This window comes from Fundulus heteroclitus, unplaced genomic scaffold, assembly GCF_011125445.2.
Source record: "Fundulus heteroclitus isolate FHET01 unplaced genomic scaffold, MU-UCD_Fhet_4.1 scaffold_36, whole genome shotgun sequence".
In the NCBI taxonomy this organism is placed as follows: domain Eukaryota; kingdom Metazoa; phylum Chordata; class Actinopteri; order Cyprinodontiformes; family Fundulidae; genus Fundulus; species Fundulus heteroclitus.
Genome location: NW_023396770.1, coordinates 1387845 through 1406823, shown reverse-complemented (window position 1 = coordinate 1406823; position 18979 = coordinate 1387845). Strand labels below are relative to the sequence as shown.

General features: G+C 44.6%; 1 protein-coding gene across 3 annotated transcripts in view; it reads right to left on the bottom strand.

Moving 5' to 3' along the window:
* Positions 1–18979, bottom strand: part of hivep2a (HIVEP zinc finger 2a) — a 111997-nt gene continuing 93018 nt past the window's right edge. For all 3 annotated transcript variants that reach the window (XM_021322459.2, XM_012874308.3, XM_036130580.1), the window contains 8 exons: positions 17292–18906; positions 17057–17214; positions 12757–12932; positions 12051–12152; positions 9203–10046; positions 7413–7518; positions 5257–5376; positions 1–3949 (listed from right to left, as the gene is read on the bottom strand). In XM_021322459.2, coding sequence (XP_021178134.2) covers positions 3338–3949; positions 5257–5376; positions 7413–7518; positions 9203–10046; positions 12051–12152; positions 12757–12932; positions 17057–17214; positions 17292–18906 — 3733 coding nt within the window. In that variant the 3' untranslated portion in view covers positions 1–3337. The remainder of the gene's footprint in view (positions 3950–5256; positions 5377–7412; positions 7519–9202; positions 10047–12050; positions 12153–12756; positions 12933–17056; positions 17215–17291; positions 18907–18979) is intronic.

Below are 18979 nucleotides of genomic sequence, written 5' to 3'. Positions count from 1 at the left end.
GCTGTTTCTCTTTATATTTATTTGGAAACAAGAATGCATTTCTTCCACTTCTACTGCCACTCTTTGTTGCAACTTGGATCATACATGATAATCGCATTAACTCCACAGAACACCGTCACAAGAGATACCCCTTTATACGCACGTTTACCTTTTTTATATCCTTTTTTTCTGTATAGTTGTCATTTGAATGCAATGACTTGTGCTTTGATAAGAGAAAGAGAGACATCATTGTTGTCATGATACATAAGAGGGAGAATCAAAATAGAAAAAGAAGTCGTAAGAAGAGGATATACTGGTTGAATACACACTGATACAGAACACAGACACGTACATTGCAGCCTGCCCGACTCGGCCCCCAACTGTCCAAAAACCAAAAGGACCTGCGCCTCTTTCATCGCCGCAACCGCTCCCTTCTCCTCATTTTAGGATTTTTTTTTTAAAAGTACACCATTGTTGCCTTGCAACAAAAACACTCCCTGCTGGTGAGAGCAGAGTTTTGGCTAAATATTGCTTAGCTTTTAAAAAAAAAACAAAAAACGGATGTGCAGGAGAGCGGTGCAGAGACGCCGCGACAGAATCACTATTGTTGATGTTTTTAGGGTTTGGAGGCAAATGTCAGTTGGAGTCTCTCCCAAAAAACAAAAAATAAAACAAAAAAATCAAAAAACAAAGACGGATCAGGAGGAAAACTAAGGTGCGCCGTCAGAAAGGTTGCAGGTTGAAGTGCCGGCGCGTTGATGCTGCAGACTTCCCGGCGTGTTTGTGGCTGGAATGTTTCGTTGCCTCCTCTTTGAATGCGTGCAGCAGCAGAGGGAGGGGGGGGTGCATGAGAGAAACCGCACTTCTGGTAACGCCGCGAGAAAATTCATGCTTCTGCAAAAACAACACCTTCAAACTAGAGCTGCACAATATAGTGAACCACAACCATCGCAGCATCAGCATTTGGTTGGTTATTACTAAGGCCGGCTGGGCAGGGACCCCTCCTGCCTGGGGGCCCCAAGAGACCCTGGACAGGTTTACAAATTAACCAGAGGGTCTATTTCCCCCCAAAAAAACATACTCTTACTTTATAAGACATTTTTTAACGCCCAAACTGCTAAACCTGTTATCATAAAGGTCCTGGAGGATTATGTGAAAGTGGAAATCTGAGAGTAAATTATTCTGGGCCTGAGAAAATGAGATTAAAATGGCCAAAAAATAATAATTCTGCCTAAAACATCTGATGTTTCCATACAAAACGTCTTAGTTTTGCTGTAAAGCAGGAAATAAACACCATAAAATCTTTGTTACATCTGTGGCCAGTTTGGTTTCCACACAGCAAGAAATGGAGAAGTTCTACGTGTTTAGATCCAGGTGGACGCTTGTTTTTGTGCTATTTTTGGCACAATTTTTAAAATTTGTATTTAATTTTTTAAATTGAAAATGTGTGATGCTGTTAATATTTGTTGATACTTTTGTAGAGGCATCTCAGAGGAAGATCTGGACGTATGACACGTGTGTGTCGGTCTCAGTTAGTCCGCTACAAACGCCTTATTGTTGCTAAAAAGCTTAAGGGGAGAATTCTATGTTACCAGAATCATAATTTAAAGCCCATTTATTTGTTTCTACTGATTGATTTAATCCATGCAGGAGCTTATCTGGCTTATCTGTGAACCTTTATTTTGAAGGTTTGCTACTAACATCATGCCTGGTTTAAGTCTTTTTGAAGTCTATCCAACTAAAACTTGGGTCTTTTATTTTTAATATATTAGCTTTATTTTTGAAAGGCTAAGCATAACTTAACACTGGTTGGTTAACAAAGCAGAACCTTCCTACGAATATACAGGCTTTTATTTTGAAAATTAGTCCCAAGCTTTGTTGTGGAAAGACAAGATTATCTCCCTTTCAGGACTAATGTTGCCATTAGTCAAGTGCAAACTGGATTTGCACGAAGCTTCTCACTGCAGCATATCTAGAAACTTTATTTTGAAAAGCTGAATTATCTTTTTTACGCCTGCTTTAGACGCATCAGTCATGTGGAATCTACCTTTGCAACAAGCCGACCTATAAATGTTAAAAATTGCTTTAGAAAAAGTCTATAAAGTCCTTATGGCTGACGTTTGATAACAGGTGTGGAGCTTTGTTACTGTGGCAGAAACCAATACAGATATTAATAATAATAATAATTAATAATGTATAGTCATGTATATATATTTCATTTAATTAATTGTTGGGTTGTTAGTGGATTATGAGTTGTGGGAATACAGGGAAATCCTGCTTATGGTCAAATGTAACATAAGGCCCTCTGACAATAATAAAATTTGACCAAGTGAATTAATTTCTGCTGCTGCAAAACTCCAAATCACCTTCAGCAACTGAGAGTTGCAGCGATATCGTGATGATGGGAAGAGAGATGAATTGCAGCAAATATGGTTATCGCTGCATTTATGAATAACATCACAACTGCATGTTTTTCTAATATCGTGCAGCTCTACTTTAAAGTTTCAAAAACTAAAAGAATCACGAGCAGCGGCAGGCAAAAAGCAGCAAAAATGTACAAGCAAACCACAACAATGTAGATTTTTAAAATGCTAAGTGCAGATATAGACGTGTGGGTTTCATATACTGTATGTATTCATATGCAGGGTATATATTTGAGTACATCTTCAGTATGCATTTACCTCCAAGGAGAGGGGGACGGGGCTCACTCTGACGTATATAAATACATATAAAGCCGTATTACACTGTACACATCCTCGTCCTAATGTAAGCAAAACCCCATGCTGTACATAGAAAAAGGCATCCACGACATTTAAGAAAAAAAATGTACAATTTATGAAACATTGTAACAATAAATAGTATTACAGAATTGCTGCTGTACACAAAAAAAGCTTTTTTTTTATTTCACTCATATAAAAATATGTTTTAGTGCAACCGTACGTAATGGTAATATCCATAACTTCACATCAATGTTTAAGGTGTCAGAAAACTAAAAAAAGAGGAGAAAAAGGAAGGGGGGGGGTTGCATTTGTTACAAAGCGGATATGCAAAAAAAGAGAGAGAAAGGTGATATTATTGTATTTACATTTCTGCATTCAGCAGGAAAAAAACGAAACGATGAAAGAAAAGGCACACGCGTAGAAGTCCTTTTATCCGGCGCTGAGTCGGCCGTTTTCTGGGCAGGTTTTGGTCGGGCGTATGCTCCGTCAAGTCTTTAAATAAGAGGCGGCCTTCAGGTCAAACTCTGAGTCAGAAGAGAGAAGATCTCGGCTAAATTGTGCAAAAGTCGATTGTTTCTTCTCCGTGTTGCACGTCGTCCCTTCCTGTTTGCAGAAAGTGAAACTCCTCCCTCCTCCGTTTACGACGTGCCCTTCTTCCTGCCTGCGCTCTCCGCCTCCCGCTCCTCTTCCACCATCGCTGGTCTGGACGCCGCCGGAGGCTGCAGGGAGTCGGACCCCGGGCTGGGAGGGTGAGGAGAGGAGGAGGAGGAGGAGGAGGAGGAAGAGTGAGGGGAGGCAGGGATGAGCTCATGGCCGCTAAAGTGCTGAACGCTGGGAGGAGGCGGGGAGGGACGCGGGGTCGGTGGTGCAGATGTGCCGGCCTGCTGGTGCTGCTGCTGGGAGTCAGGAGACAATGCTGAAGAGGATGAAGGCGTTCTGCCTCCTCCTCCTCCTCCTCGCTCCACACATTCAGGGTCGAGGCAGAGCGAGGCGATGGCCTTGGTGCAGGTGTGGATGCTCTCCTCCTGCTCCTGCCTGACTCCTCCGCCCTCCGCCCTCTCATGTCTGCCCCGCTCTGCGGCGGAGGAGGCCTCGCCGCTGACCGAGTCCTCCGACGTGCTCTGCTGCAGGAAGAGCCGGGAGGCGGACGTGGGCGCCCCCTGCTGGCCCAGCGGGGTGGTGGCGGAGGTGGGGATGGAGTGGACCATCTGAATCCCTCCGATGGGGATCATCGGGAACGGCGAACGCACCTGAGGAACAACGCAAAAGTTAAAAACAGGGCGTTAAAAGAAAGACGCTGCACCCAGGACGGCTTTACAAAAGCAGCAGCTGTCCAAAAGCGAAGGTCCACCTTCAGTTTGAGCGATAAAGCTATAAAGTCACGTTATATGCTTATAAAAAAAGACAGAAAAATGTTTGATCATGATAAAATAAGGTTATATACATCATGCCTCCATCATGATAATGTTTAATGGTCCTTTTTGTGGATAAATAGCCCAGCGCTGGGCGCGATTAGCAGATATAAACAGACGTGGCGCCATCTAGTGACAGTATCACAGAACTACCATAACGCCGGTTTGCTTAATTATTAAATGTCAGCCTGACCCTCTGCAACGCCTCACAGTAAAGCAGCAGCTCAGTGTGATGAAGACCAACGTTATTAATTAAATAAACCGATCTACAGCAGCTTTAAGATTCTCATATCAGAACATTTACTCAGCCAGTCACCTCTGCGTCACATCTGAGCCTCGGCAGGTTTAGCTTCAGTGAACACCAACGTTTAGACATTCCAGGCTTTTCCCTCTTAGAATCATATATTTTAGCTTTTTAACTGGATCTTGGACCTTTCTTCATCGTTTCGCTGGGAGATGCTAATAGCTGTTAGCCGCTTCCTTGTTTTAACCCCTGCTGCACATGCTCAGTACGTACTTCCGTAAATAAACACTAAAGGCTTTATTTACTGACAAACTGAGCAAAATCAAAGCATAAAACACCAAAATAATAACTAATACGCCAGCAGGACGTGATAATCTTTCATAAAAACTTTGTATACAACCAGAGTGAGCTGCTGACGTACGAATTAAAAAGTAAAATAACGTGGCTGTGCACATTTAACAGAGAATAAGAGTTCTTGACCCGATTGTGATGGCACCGGTTCTGGAGTTTAAAGCTACTTTGGACCTGGAACCAACTTCTGCAATAACTGAACAAATAAAATGCTAAGCTTTATTTTGAAAGAGCATTCAGGACTAGTTTAGTTCCTTTTCTTCATGTAGAAACTACTGTTGAAAGAATCTTCTCTTTTAAAATATTTAGACTTTTATCTTAACGAGTGTCGGCAGAAAAAACAGCAGGATCTCTATTTCAAGCCTGGATTTGAAAATAAATAAAAGAAAATTTCCGTATTTTATTCTAAAGAATATCTATGAATTTAATTTAGAAAAACTTGCTAACTTTGTTGCCTTTGATGCCATTAGAAGAGCTCATAATAATGAATATAAATATAGTTATGAGGAGCATTAAGTAGAGAAATTCAGCATAATAAATGAAAAAGTACCTGAAGCTGTGAATGGGTCGGCAGGTGACTGAACAGAACCTGCTGAGGCGGGCCGGACTGGTAACACCGGGCTGAGGCGTGATCCCGTTCAGATGGTGATGAAGAACCAGGATGAAGATCCTGAAAGTAGATTTAAATTTAGACCGGAGCCAGAGGGGAAGCCCAGGTTCTACAGATAAGGTGCATTTAATGCATAAAACGTGTGACAACAAAGCGTGAGGGATTCGTGCACGGCTCCAGAAACAGGAATCTATGTGCAGAGCGCAGTCAGACTCGCTCTGGGTTTCCAGCCGGGTCTAAATGGGTCCGGCGGTGGCGGCCAGGGTTTGAAGAGACGCTCTTAAGAAGAAAAACAGCCGCCTTATTAACCACATCACAGCCGGCCAAGATCCCATTACCAGCAGCAGCTCCATCTTCAGTCATCAGTCTGGACTTTATTCCCTCACCGTCTCTAAATGTTTCTGCGCGCTCTGCCAGATGCTTTCCTCTTCGTTTCACTCGCTGCTCTTCGTCCCTCACACTTCATTCTGGCGCTGAAGCCAAAACGCCATCGGCTCTTTAAACCCTTAGGTTTTCAGGACGGCGTTTGTTCCCACAGCCACTGAACGCACCACAGCCAAACGGACTCTGCCGATGCCTCTGACACACGGCGAGAAACAGAATAAAATGTGTGTTGTCTCTAGTCTGGTGCAGCTTCAGACCAAATGTAAACCTTTTGTTTACTGTAAAAATCTCTAACATCTGAGATCTAAACCAGCCAAGAGTCTTTAATTACAACCGTCCCCCTTTAAAACATACAGACCCCATAAAACTCATCAAATTACACCCTCCTTCTAAACTGTCTCGCTTTAACATTAAAACACAACAGCTGTATCGATAAGACATTATTCTGTAGTTCGTACACAGAGGGACTCTATTTATCTGGTTGCACTAGATTTTATTTAGGGATGTCGTGATAAATAACCTGAATATAATATAAGCTAAAGCTGATTTGTGACATAATATATATATATATATATATATATATATATATATATATATATATATATATATATATATATATATATATATATATATATATATAAAGACTTAAATTCCATCTACTTCACAACTTTCACCAACAATCCCAATAAAAACACAGACGTTTGTGGTTGCAACTTGGCCAAAGCTACTAGATATTGAAGCAAGGAAAAAAAATCACCTGAACTGGTTTTCTTTCTGCAGTTATTGGAAGTAAAAGAGATAAAAAAAACTGCAAAATGATAAAAGCTCTACTGTAACCGTCGCAGTGGCAGCAAGGAGACAATTTCCCCTCCTTTAAAAGGCCTTAGCAAAGTTTTACAGTCCTGGCACCAAAGTTTCTGCAAGGTGTGAGCAGGTCCCTGGGAGGTCTTTGCAGGGTCTTGGCGAGGTGTTTGAGGTCGTAACCAGAGGTACATGATGTAGTGGAGCGTGCAGCACGCCTGTTTCAGGTCAGGGTGACTGCTCGTTGGGTCTGTCTGCATCGTTGAGGATTTAAAGCAGACCTCCTCAGAGAGAAGTTTATTTTCACCTACAAGACGATTTTCTGCTGGAGTTAATGAGTAAAACACCTCAGATGGAGAAGGTACTCAGGCTGGCGGCTTCATAAGATCGGCCGATGAAACGTTCTCACGCGCAGAACCTCTTAGAACTGGAGCTCTAAGGGTAACAAATCCATCGTCTAATTTAATAAATAAATTTATTTTAGCCGCTTGTCCTCCTTGGATCTGAGTCCGTTTGTCTTTGCAGGACCAGCAACATCGTTGTTGGAGCGTCATCCGTGCTTCTGACCAGAGTCCGCCCTGGATCTACCGTCTGTTGCAACCCTTGGCTATGACCGGGGTGAGCCTCGGACACAGTGAGGACCTCCAACTCTGATCAGCTGTCCGCCAGTCATCAGTAAAAAAGTGTAGCTGGTTTATGGCGTCTAAAGAAAATGGACCCAAACGGACGGATGGCTCCGCCCAGAAAGTCCAAACAAACCCAACATTTCTGTTCTCCCCCCAGGTTGAGAACCGAGACATTAAAGCTACACTGTCAGGCTGGAGAGAGCCTTAAAATATTTGGTTTTACCAAAACGAAGCGTTCAGTCGGTTCACAGATGGAAGAAAGGAGTTCCTGAAACAGATTGTTACCTTTTCCATCTCTGCAGTGGTGCCGCGTCGCCCCAGAGGGAAGTCTCCCTGAGCCAGCGGCCCCATCTGGTGGTTGGTCCTCGGGCCCCGGGCCCCGCGGTGAGGGCTGCACCACAGATAAGCAGAACAATCAGTGGGAGAAGCTCTACCGTTCACAACGCAGCCGTCTGAACCGTTAAACAGCGCCTCCTGTCAGTCAGCCATGGCATTCACACAGAAAAGGAGATTTCTTTTACTTTTAGGATGTTTTTTGAATCAGTAACCAGGGAAAATCAGCACCAGTCAGTTTCTACTCGCTCTGGAAGACCAGAGGCTTCTCATTTGGGACCAGGAACGGGTTATTAAGGTACAGCAGGTGAAACGCGTCTGAGAAGGACTAAACATCGGGGAGCGATGGCCTAGGTTCTGGGTTCAACTCCCACAGATTGCCACTCTGGGTCCCTGAGCAAGACCCTTAACCCCAGATTGCTCCCCAGGCAGCGCACAGTGGCAGCCCACTGCTCCCCAAGGGGATGGGTTAAGATGCAGAAATGAATTTCTCCATTGTGAGATCAATAAAGTTCAATTATTATTATTATTATTATTATTATTATTATTATTATTATTATTATTATTATTATAGTCCATCAGCGCTTCACTCCTGGACGCCGTCCGGACCACGTCAGCCAGGACCGACCAACCAATCAGAAGCAGACTTTTAGGCAAGTTAAGTTACAGGGAGCCAATCAGAGTTTTTTCTTTTGTGTCGTCAGAGAAAACTGCCTCCTTTGCAGCTAATCCAAACAAATGCAGTTAATTTCACAGGATAAATGTCGTTTCACACTCCGAACATTGACGTAATGAACGTTCAGCGCTGCATGTTACGTTGATCGTTACGTTGATCATTACGTTAATCGTTACGTTAATCGTTGCGTTGATCGGTACGTTAATCGTTGCATTGATCGTTACGTTGATTGTTACGTTGATCGTTATGTTAATTATTACGTTGATCGTTATGTTAATCATTACGTTGATCGTTATGTTAATCATTACGTTGATTGTTACGTTAATTGTTACGTTGATCGTTATGTTGATTGTTACGTTAATCGTTACGTTGATCTTTACGTAAATCGTTAAGTTGATCGTTACGTTGATCATTACGTTAATCGTTACGTTAATCGTTGCGTTGATCGGTACGTTAACCGTTGCATTGATCGTTACGTTGATTGTTACGTTGATCATTATGTTAATTATTACATTGATCGTTATGTTAATCATTACGTTGATCGTTATGTTAATCATTACGTTGATTGTTACGTTAATTGTTACGTTGATCGTTATGTTGATTGTTACGTTAATCGTTACGTTGATCTTTACGTAAATCGTTACGTTGATCGTTATGTTGATTGTTACGTTGATCTTTACGTAAATAGTTACGTTGAACGTTCGGTCAATCGTTATGTTAATCATTACGTTGATCGTTACGTTGATTGTTATGTTAATTATTACGTTGATCGTTATGTTAATCATTACGTTGATCGTTATGTTGATTGTTACGTTAATCGTTACGTTGATCATTAGGTTGATCTTTACGTAAATCGTTACGTTGATCGTTACATCAATCGTTACGTTAATCGTTACATTGATGGTTACGTTGATCGATATGTTGATTATTACGTTGATCGTTACGTTGATCTTTACGTAAATCGTTTTGTTGATTGTTACGTTGATCTTTACGTAAATCGTTACGTTGATCGTTACGTCAATCGTTACATTGATCATAACGTGTGTGTGTCTGGGGGGAGGCTCACCTTTGATGATAGAGGCCTCGGCGGGGAGACAGCGGCCGGATCATCCCCCTGTGGCGCCCTCGTGGCGAAAGGTCTCTCTTGTAGTCCCTTCCTCCCGGAGAGGTTGGTCGCGAGAGCGGGGAGAGCACAGAGAGGTGCCCCCGCCGGGGGGAGAGGTCCCGGCGGTACCCCCCGACTCCAAGGTCCCTTTTGGGGGAAATGTGACGCAGAGGGGAGATGTCCCGCCGGGGGGACAGGTGTCCGGCATGGGGGGAGAGGTCACGGCGAGGGGAGAGGTAACGGCACGTGGAGGGGGAGGAGGATGGGGAGCTGGGGGACGGGCAGCCGGAGTGCTCCAGGCCAGGCGAGGAGAGGCGGGACGAGGGGGAGGAGAGGTCAGGAGAGGGGATGGGGAGGTCCTCGTCCATGGACGAGGAGGAGGGCGGAGCCAGGAGCCGGTTCCGCTCCGGACCTCGATGATGCTCCGCTGGGCTGCGCTCTGTAGGCGGAGCCTGCGGCGTGATACGGATGCTCGGCACGGTGGTGAAGTATCCGAACAGGGGAGGCCTGCTCGAGTGGCCCAGGAGGTCGGGCGCCCCCTGCTGGGAGAGGTGGGGAGCGCCGTGGGTGGCGGCCACCGCTGTGATGGACAGCGAGGGCAGGGCATACGGCTGCGGGCTGGTGGAGCGCGAACGAGTCTTGGGGGTGGAGTCGCCGTCGTAGTCATCGTCGTCGTCATCTTCGTCGTCCACCTCGTCGCCATCTTCCTCGCCGCCGTCCGATTCGTCGGCGTCTGAGAACTGGTGTTCGGCCATGCTGCCTCTGGACGTCTTCTCTGAGGATCTGTGGCCTTCGTCTCCGACGTCTTCAACGTGAAGCAGACGAAGGAAAGGAAAGCGAAAAACAAAGAAGGAAAAGGAGGGAAAAAGAAAGAATGGAGGGAGGAATGGGGGGAGAAAGTTTGTGTTAAAATGTGGTGAAAGTTTACATGTTGCATAAAACACCTCTGAGAGCTCATTCCCACAGTTAAAACCAATAAAACCCAGAACCATAAAAGCTGTTGGAGTCTAAAAAGTCTCTCAACACTTTGGTTTTTCCAGCAGATGGACTCCAGCCAAACTCTGGGGAAGGTTTGCTGTGAAGTAGCTGCAAAGTTTCTGTTTAGATCCGACTGTATGGAAGAGCAAAGCCAGCCGAGAGGCTGAAATAAGACCAGAGTCCCTGCTTTAGAATCCGCATCATATGCACAGCAGTGAATCTAATAATGTCCCCTGACTGTAGCCCTGTTTGGTTCTCCGTGAACAAATCCAGCGCGGATCAAACGTTTACGTCTCGGCGACTCTTCCAGCGGGCGTCTGCAGCTCGCTCCTTCCCAGAAACCCACTGTGGATGCGTGGGAACGCGTCCCAAAGAAACGGCGAGCCAAAACCCACAGCAGGGGTCGGCAGAGATTACTTTTAATTTGGTGGTCTGCGTGGTGGGAAACGAGCTACCAGCGCCACACTGATCAGCTACGGCAGCAACGGCTCCGATCTTCACAGTTATGCTCCGACACCTGTTCTCAGCCAGGGTCTGGAGGGGTTTTAACCCCTGGGGGGGTCTGGAGATGATGCTTCTTAGGTGAAACAGATCCTCGCCTAAAGTGGCCCTGAAAGCGTAACATAACTATGGAACGTGTTGAAACCAACAACCTGTTTATGGCACCTTTCTTAGATCCTACATTTCTGGCCCAAATGCAACACTGATGCACATACTCCAGTCCAGCAGGTGGCAGTAATGTTCCTAGAGGAACTACTGCGCTTCAGGCCTGCTGCCAGTACAGACGCCATTTAGCTCCTGGTTCAGAGCCAAAATAATACGTCTACATCTGACTGATTATTTCAGTCGTCAACCAAACTTTATTTAAACACTCTATGCCAGAGTTGTCCAAACTTTTTGGTTAGTGCCCGAAATTTTTAAGTAAAAAGCACTTGAGGGCCAAAAAAGGGAAAATAACAATAATAAAATAACCCAATTTTTTTTACCTGCTTACAAAATTTTATTATTTTAATTAAAATTATTCAGATTTTGTGAAGTAAAACATTGTTAAATCACTGTAGATCCAAAGTAAAAAAAAATGGTTTTGCACATCTGCTTTATTAAATGATGGTCCAATTTGCGAATTATTAAAATTATTCTACATCTTTTTGGTCTAGCAATATAAGAACAGAATTTGGCCGGTATTTCTCTGAAAACACTTGCTGTATTTAGCTATCTTTAATAAATTATTTTAAAAAAGAGCTTTTAATGCACAAAAGTTTGCATTTGAGTTACAGTCTTCAGACAGATGTGGTCGTATTTACTATTAAATTAAGCACAATGTAAAAAGTGTGGTTATTAAAAGATGAAAGATCTAAACCTGTAATAATAATAATTTTACCCTTGGAAAAATAAGATTTTCAATACAAATGTATGCCACACTTTTCAGGTTTCTATTTGTAAAAGTTGTTATAAACCAGCTTTGATTTTCCGTCCAGTAAACAGTTATATTCCCGCTTTGTGTCGGTCTGTCCCTTCTTCTACTGAGACAAAATCAGGATATATTAAAGATGTGTGAATACTTTTGCACAGCTTTGTGACTGTGAAAACTGAACAGGATGTAAAAATAATCCGACTAATTTCCAGTTTCATTATCAAGTCATGGGAAGATTAACGGAGCAGCGAACGCCGCTCATCTGTTCAGAAACTGTCGTGGCCTCAAGAGACGGCTGATGAAAATGTATTATTTCTTAATATTTAATGGGGAATCAGATTAGCTTCGTCCCTCTTTCCTTTTCTTGCCAAGGTGGCTTGCATGTCAGGTTTTTATGTACATTCGGACATTTTCTACCTCCTTCGTCCGCCTCTGTGTCTTCCACCGACGACATGGAGACGCCCAGCTCCAGACACTTTTTCATGTGCGCCTTGGACTTCATGTGCTTTGTCAGGTTTCCTGCAAAACACAGACGCACAACCCAAATTACTGACTGTCCACCGGCCTTTCTGCTTGTTTGGCCGCAGCCCCAGCGTGAAAAAGAAGGAACTATGGAAAGAAGCGAAGAAGGAAAGAGACCACAATTATAATTTACAAATGTCACATGTCGTAATTTGATAAGAAAATGACGCAGCTTGGTCGGAGCTCTGGTTTGGATAACCGAGCGCTAAAGTCAGACAAATGCATATCGCAGACCAGCTTGTAAATCCATCAGTAAGATTTTGTATTTCATCTCTGAAATCAGCTTCAGAAAAGTCACACGATGAAGAGCGGAGTCTGACAGAAAACCGCCTCGCTGAGCATTTTACGCTTCTGCTTAACCGCAGGAAAGAAAGGAAAACACCTGGTGACATTTTCACAGAATTTGTCAGACATCTATAAAAAATATGCAGTTTTCCTACACATTTCTCACGTCAAACCGCCGTAATTTTCCAGATTCAGAGTCGTCTGTCTGTTTTAGACAAGGTTAAAAGCATAAATATAAAACCTGACCGTGAACGCTGGGTGTTTGGTTTACATATGGAATATGGATGCAGCCAGGTCTGATGATGGAGAACTCTACCTTTAGTCTTGAATGCAAAGTTGCAGAACTTGCAGACGTACGGCCGGACGTCGGTGTGCGTTCGGATGTGTTTCTTCAGCATGCTGGGCTTCTTGCAGCGGATGCCGCATTCCTCGCAGATGTACTTCCCTCGGCCGCGGCCTCGAACGTAAACGTAGTCCTCGTTGGACTTATACCTGCAGGAGACATCAGCAGAATGGGTGGGCGCCCTGTCGCTGCTGCCTGTGTGCTAGCCGACAGCTAATCGTGGCAACTTTACTTAAAAAGTCAGGTTAAAACAGGTGGATGGATGGGATCAGGTTGGCTTTTCAAAATAAAGCATCCACTGGGCGAGAGGCGGCTTGCAGACCTGCGTCCTGGTGCATCTGAGTTCAGATGGCGGTGTCGATGCTAATTAAAACTAATAAAATCTAAACACTGGGGCTCGTCCATGCATCCCATAATGTTTCATATTCTGCCAATAAATGTATTATTTAAGGCAGTATTTTTACGCATCATCACATGATGCGAGCCGGCGTCTTATTCTCCATGTACGCAGATGATCTTGTGATCGGTTTCAGTCTGAAAACTGAAAACCAGGTAATTATCTTTTTTTAAAAAAAAATATTAAATGCTATATTTAATGCTCAAATAAAAACAACTCCTGTTCTTTAAACTGCGGACGTTACCTTGATTCTAAGGTAACGACTAGGGCTGGGCGATATGGATTAAAAAATAAATCTCCGATTTTATCATACCAAATCCGATTAATCAATTTTTTCCTCCTTTTTGTTTCATAAAAAGAAATTAAAGAAATTATTTTAAAACCTTGCTTTTTACGTCAAGCATTTCATCAGGGAGTTGACCTGGATTCAAAGTGCAACTAAAAACAAGCTGTGAAACAAGATGGCAGCCGTGCCATTATAAACAATGAAAATATAACTAATGGTATTACACATTGAGCTAAGAACAGGCTTCACTGCACTTGTGAACTTCAAACTAAGTTAAAAAAAAGTAAATAAGTAAATGAAGTACCTCGTATTATGGTAAAATTCTCATTGGGTTTCTTCATGGAAACCCAATGAGTGTATTGGCGAAATAAAATCCAGATTTTCCAAAAATGAAATCTTACAGAATTGTAAATTCGAAATAATCGATTAAATCGATTTATTGCCCCCCCCCCCGGCTGCAGGCTCCGCCCCGCTGGCCCTCAGGGAAGGAGGCGTCCACCTCCAACCTCTTCCTGCTGGGTCAGATGGAGCGTTTTCCCCCCAGAGTGTCAGAGAGGTTGAGGTTGAGGGAAAAGTGTGAAGGCGGCGGGATCGTGGCGTCGCTTCCTGTCCTGTCTGCCGCAGCCAGAGGTGACGGGCGGTTCAGGGCTTCACATATCCAACATCAAACAACACCGTCTGACGAGGCGAGGGGGAAATTTCAGCTGCGGACTGGGAAATACCTCCCGATGCTGGTCTGAGTCGAGACGTTTACACAGCTGTGGCCGGTTATGAAAATGAATTATGGTGATTATTTTATTCTGTTTTATGCACAGCAGCCTGGAAGCTTATAAAGCAGCTTCACTTTGAAAAGAGCTGAAACTCTCAGCTTCAGGAGCGTCATTAATCTTCATTCTGTCCACTCACTGTTAAGCTTCCTTTAGAGACTTTTCTCCTTCTCACATGTTTTTATACGTTCATCCTGGGGACGTATTATCGCGCTTTTGCTTGTCGGCATCCTCTGGTTTATAGCGTAATCTTAACACTATGAAACATGGATGCCTCTCACTGTGGCCTAAAGGCTTTATTTGGCCATTTAAAGTACATTTCAGGATAAATCCCTTTGACTTTTCTCGTCTGACAATATGACGTGTTTTACGCAAAAAACAAAAAAACTAAAAAAACTAAATCCAAATCTGCTTTTTATTGTTGTATCTTTTGATGGAGAGGATTAAGCATTTAAAAACTAGAAATGCTGTGTTCTTGTCAGATTCATAAAATCATTAATAAACATTAAAAATTAACCTAAAAATCTGCTGATTTTTTAAAATTATTTAATTTCTTTATTAAACAATGAATTGTTATTTTAGTTATTTTAATCAATTTGCCATGTTTTTACTCTTTAGTTTCTTAATCTGCTTTATTTCAGTTTTTTTTCAATGATGTCATCCTTTTACTGTTATGTTATGTGTGTTTTTAAATAAACAATTTTGAAACTTTCTTAAATAATTTTGATAAATTGCTGATGATATAAAAAAATAATAAATAAATAGGAAAATAAATAAATAATACATATTTTAGCAAGAATTGCCTGCCTAATGGAAACAGCAAATGGAAACAAAAGGTTTTGAGTTTGGGTCGTTTGGCTTGTTGCTATTTCTGTCAATGGTTAATATAAAGATAAATTAGATTTTTCTTCTGTTTTTGTGACTAAATGTACCATTAGAACAGTCAGAAAATACAAAGTTGTATAATTTATTAAAAAAATCACAGGCTTAAAGTTTTCTTTTTCTCAACGTACTGTAAACTGAGGAGCAAATGATCTGAGGCCGGGACCTGAACCCCGGACAGATGTGTGGAGGGCACAAACATTGCATCATCACTAAAATGGGTAAAACGTTAAGAGACGGCTCTTTTAAATACTGCCGTTGGTGATGTTAGAGAAACGACGTGCAAAGAGCTTTTTAAACCCAACTAACGAGGCAGAGATCCCACTTTGTGTCAGTCTATAAACTCCAGAGAAGACTCATGAGAGTCGACGTCCAGTCAGAGCGATGCAGCAGGCGGTCCGCCGGTGATGAGCTTAGCAGGCGAAGCTTTCTGGCCTCAATCTCAGAGAGTGAAAGAGAAAGAGCGTTTTTCTAACTAATCTAATGAAGCTGAAGACCTCACAGTAATGTTTAGTTCTGTTGAACATTCAGAAAAGACAAAACATCTTCAGACTGCTTGGTGTTTTGGGTCAGATGGCCTTGGATCTCCTTCAAGTATTTTAATACAGCTGCAGCTCAAAAATATTATTATTTTTTGTCTTGAAACTAAGTTTAAACATGAAATAAAAAAAACAAAATACCCAATGAATGACCAGCCTGAGGTGAAAGCTACGTAGAGCCCCGTCCTGGACTGGAGGACCTAAAATCAACTTAAAGGTGACCCATTGTACAAACTTTTTGCAAGTTTTAGCACAAACATTTTAGTCTCTACCGCTATAAAAACAGCCAAAGAGACAAAAAAATAAAGCACCCAGCAGTTTTTGGTGTCTGGAAAACAAGCCGTTTCAAAGACCTCTGGATTATTACATCACAATCAGCAGGCACCGCCCCTCACCTAGCAACCCAAGTGAAGCTCCGCCCACCTCATCAGCTAGTTTTACCGCTGTACAATGGCTGCTGAGCACAAGCTAACGCTAACAGGCTACTAATAGCTCCGTGTCTACTTAGAAACTGCTGATTCTGAACAGAGCTGAAAATTGGTGAAACTGAGGAAGTGAAATCTCGTTATCTGAGAAACATTTTTGTAAAAAACTAAAAATATAACAGACATGTTTAGCATTGCCTATTGACATATCATAAATTGTTTAAAAGGAAGCGTAAAAGGTCCCTTTTAAAATTCATACAGGGTAAAAAATACACCATCTGTACAAATTATGTGGAAAACCTTCAAAGACTGAACGGTTCTGAATCTGTTTCAGAAAACGCTTCGTACACATTGTAATTATTCAAAAATCAACAATAAATGAATAATATAAAGACTTGTGCCTGCCTCACGCCGTCCGTCTATGACCATAATGAATACCTGTTGCTGGTTTAGGCCCATCAAACATTGGTTCTGAAGTCTAAAGCACGTTAGGAACCTGGAACCTACCTCTAATAAAACCACTAGAGAACTTTTAGTTAGAACATTTTTCATTAGTTTTATTTACAAAGCCCAACAAAATCCCGTTTAATGCCTAGTTTGCGGATCTGGAAGCTCTATTACCAATAATCTATGCTATAAACTGGAGACTTTTACGTTGAGGCTGATGTGTGAGTTTGATTTTGGCGGGCGCCCAAAACCTTTCGACACTCATGGCTCCAAAATCTAAACCCAACTCTACAACATTGACTTCTTATGTTGAAAACATAAGAGCTTTACTTTGAAAGGTCTAGCTGCAGGACTAATGTGAAACTACAAAAAAAAACTTATTTTGAAGGACATCTATAACCTTTATTTTAAAAAGCCAACTTGATCCCTTTTTTCCTGCCAGGTTCAAGCCCTTCAGTCCAGAGGAAACATCTAATCTCTGTAATACCGAAGCGTTTAGTCTGCAGGGGAAACTTCCCTCCTGGACTTACCCGCCTTCGAAGATCTTGATGCGGGTCGGTTCGGCAGCGGGTTGTTTGACCGAGACCTCCTTCTCCACCTGCTCCTCCTTCGAGCGCTCCCACGACGCCACGCCCTTCATCTTCCTCCCAAAGTGACTCACGTCCACCGGCATCAGGTCCGGCTTCAGCTGCGGAGACGAGACCAGAGCGGTGAGCTTCAGCGCGCCGGCTGACACGGCGGTGAGAAGCTCACCTGAGGACGTACCTGATCGAACCTCAGCTTCCAGGCCACGGAGGACACCAGCTTCCCAGAGCTGGGCGGGGACAGGGCAGCTATGGTGTACACCAGGGCGGTGTTGGTCCTCTGTTTGGACCGGAGCAGAGCCAGCGCCGCCTTCGTGGTGAGGTGCAGCGGGTTGGGATTGTAGGAGCTGACGCACCAGGAGCTGTAGACGGAGCTGTGCGCCGCGGCCGGCGTGCTGTTGGGTTTGGTGTAGTTTCGGAAACACCAGCTGACCCGGCTCATGGTGCGCAGACTGGGGAACTGGAAGAGCTGCTGAGCTCCCGTTTCTCCAAAGAGCTCCACCGCGGCGGACGGCTTGTCTTCGGCGTCGCCGGAGGACAGCATGGGCTCCGGGCTGGAGCCGCACCGCGCCGGGGGCTCGTCCACGTCCAGCTCCTCCGGCGAGTCTCGGCCGCCCGAGCCCGGAGAGCGGTCTGTGATGATCTGGAGAGGCGGGGTGAAGCTCTCTGCGCGGGGGACGTCGGAGAGGTGCGGAGCCGGAGATCGGACGGGAATGGCCATCTTGGCCGGGAAGTCAGCGAGAGGAGGAGAGGAAGACATCCTCTCCGAGTCGTCGACGGACTCGTCGCTCCTCAGACCTCTGCCCGGCTTCTTGGGCTTGGCAGAGCGCTCGGCGCCGCTCAGCTCCACGGCGCCCATCTCTCTGACGATCTGCCCGTACATCCTCTCTTCCTTCACCCGCTTCTGCTGCTTGGTCTCCACCAAGCGCTCCAGGGAGCTGGTCGGCGACAGCATGCGTTTGCTGGCCACCATGTTGGATGCGGAGGCGTCCGTAGTGCATATGGTCCCTGACGTCAGCGACAGCGGGATGCCCGTGTTGACCTGCTGCTCCGGCAGCGGGTACCGCAGCCCCGCCACCTCCACCTGGCCCAGGAGGTGGGGCAAGTTAAAGCCTGCTCCACTCATCCCGCCTCCCAGTCCCACCTTCGGCTTCCCGACGTTCACGAGGGACGGAGACATGTTGGCAGAGCCGCTTCCGTCTGAGTCCAGAGCCTGAACTCCGGAACCGTAGGAAGCTATCAGCTGGCTAACACTGGTGTACATGGCATTACCGAACGATGGCACGTTGGTCTGGATCCTGACGGGAACCAGTAAGCCCGGCAGGGAGGCCTGGGATCCCAGGTTCTGAGTGGCAAACACCGTCTGGACCTGCTGCAGAAGAAGGGAGGGGGCAGAACCGGGCAGGGCGTGCTTGGAGGAGAGCGAGCCCAGGTTCTGCTGCTGCTGCTGGGGCAGCAGAGGGGAGTTTCGAGCTGAGATGGAGGAAGCGTAAAGCTGTGAGCCGTCTGCTTTGCCCTCGTACGTCGCAGGGTCGTGGATCTGCTGCTTGTGCGCTGGAAGTCCAGACAGGCTGCTTTGGGACCTGATGTGAAGCTTCAAGAGTTGCTGCTGAGCCTGGAGGGTCTGGTGCTGCCTCTGCTCGGACTCCTGGCTCCAGAAGAGACCCGGCTGAGAGATGGAGATGAAGGGGGCAGCGCTCTGGTACTGGTGGGGCAGATCCTTGCTCAGGGCCTCAAGGCCGCCATGTTCTCCTTCAGACGAGGAGCTCTGGGCCTGGAGGCGGTGCTGATGCGACCTACATTCCAAGAAATGTGTGCATTTCATTTATTGTTTATAAATCTGGTGAAAGCTGAAATGTAGAAGATGCA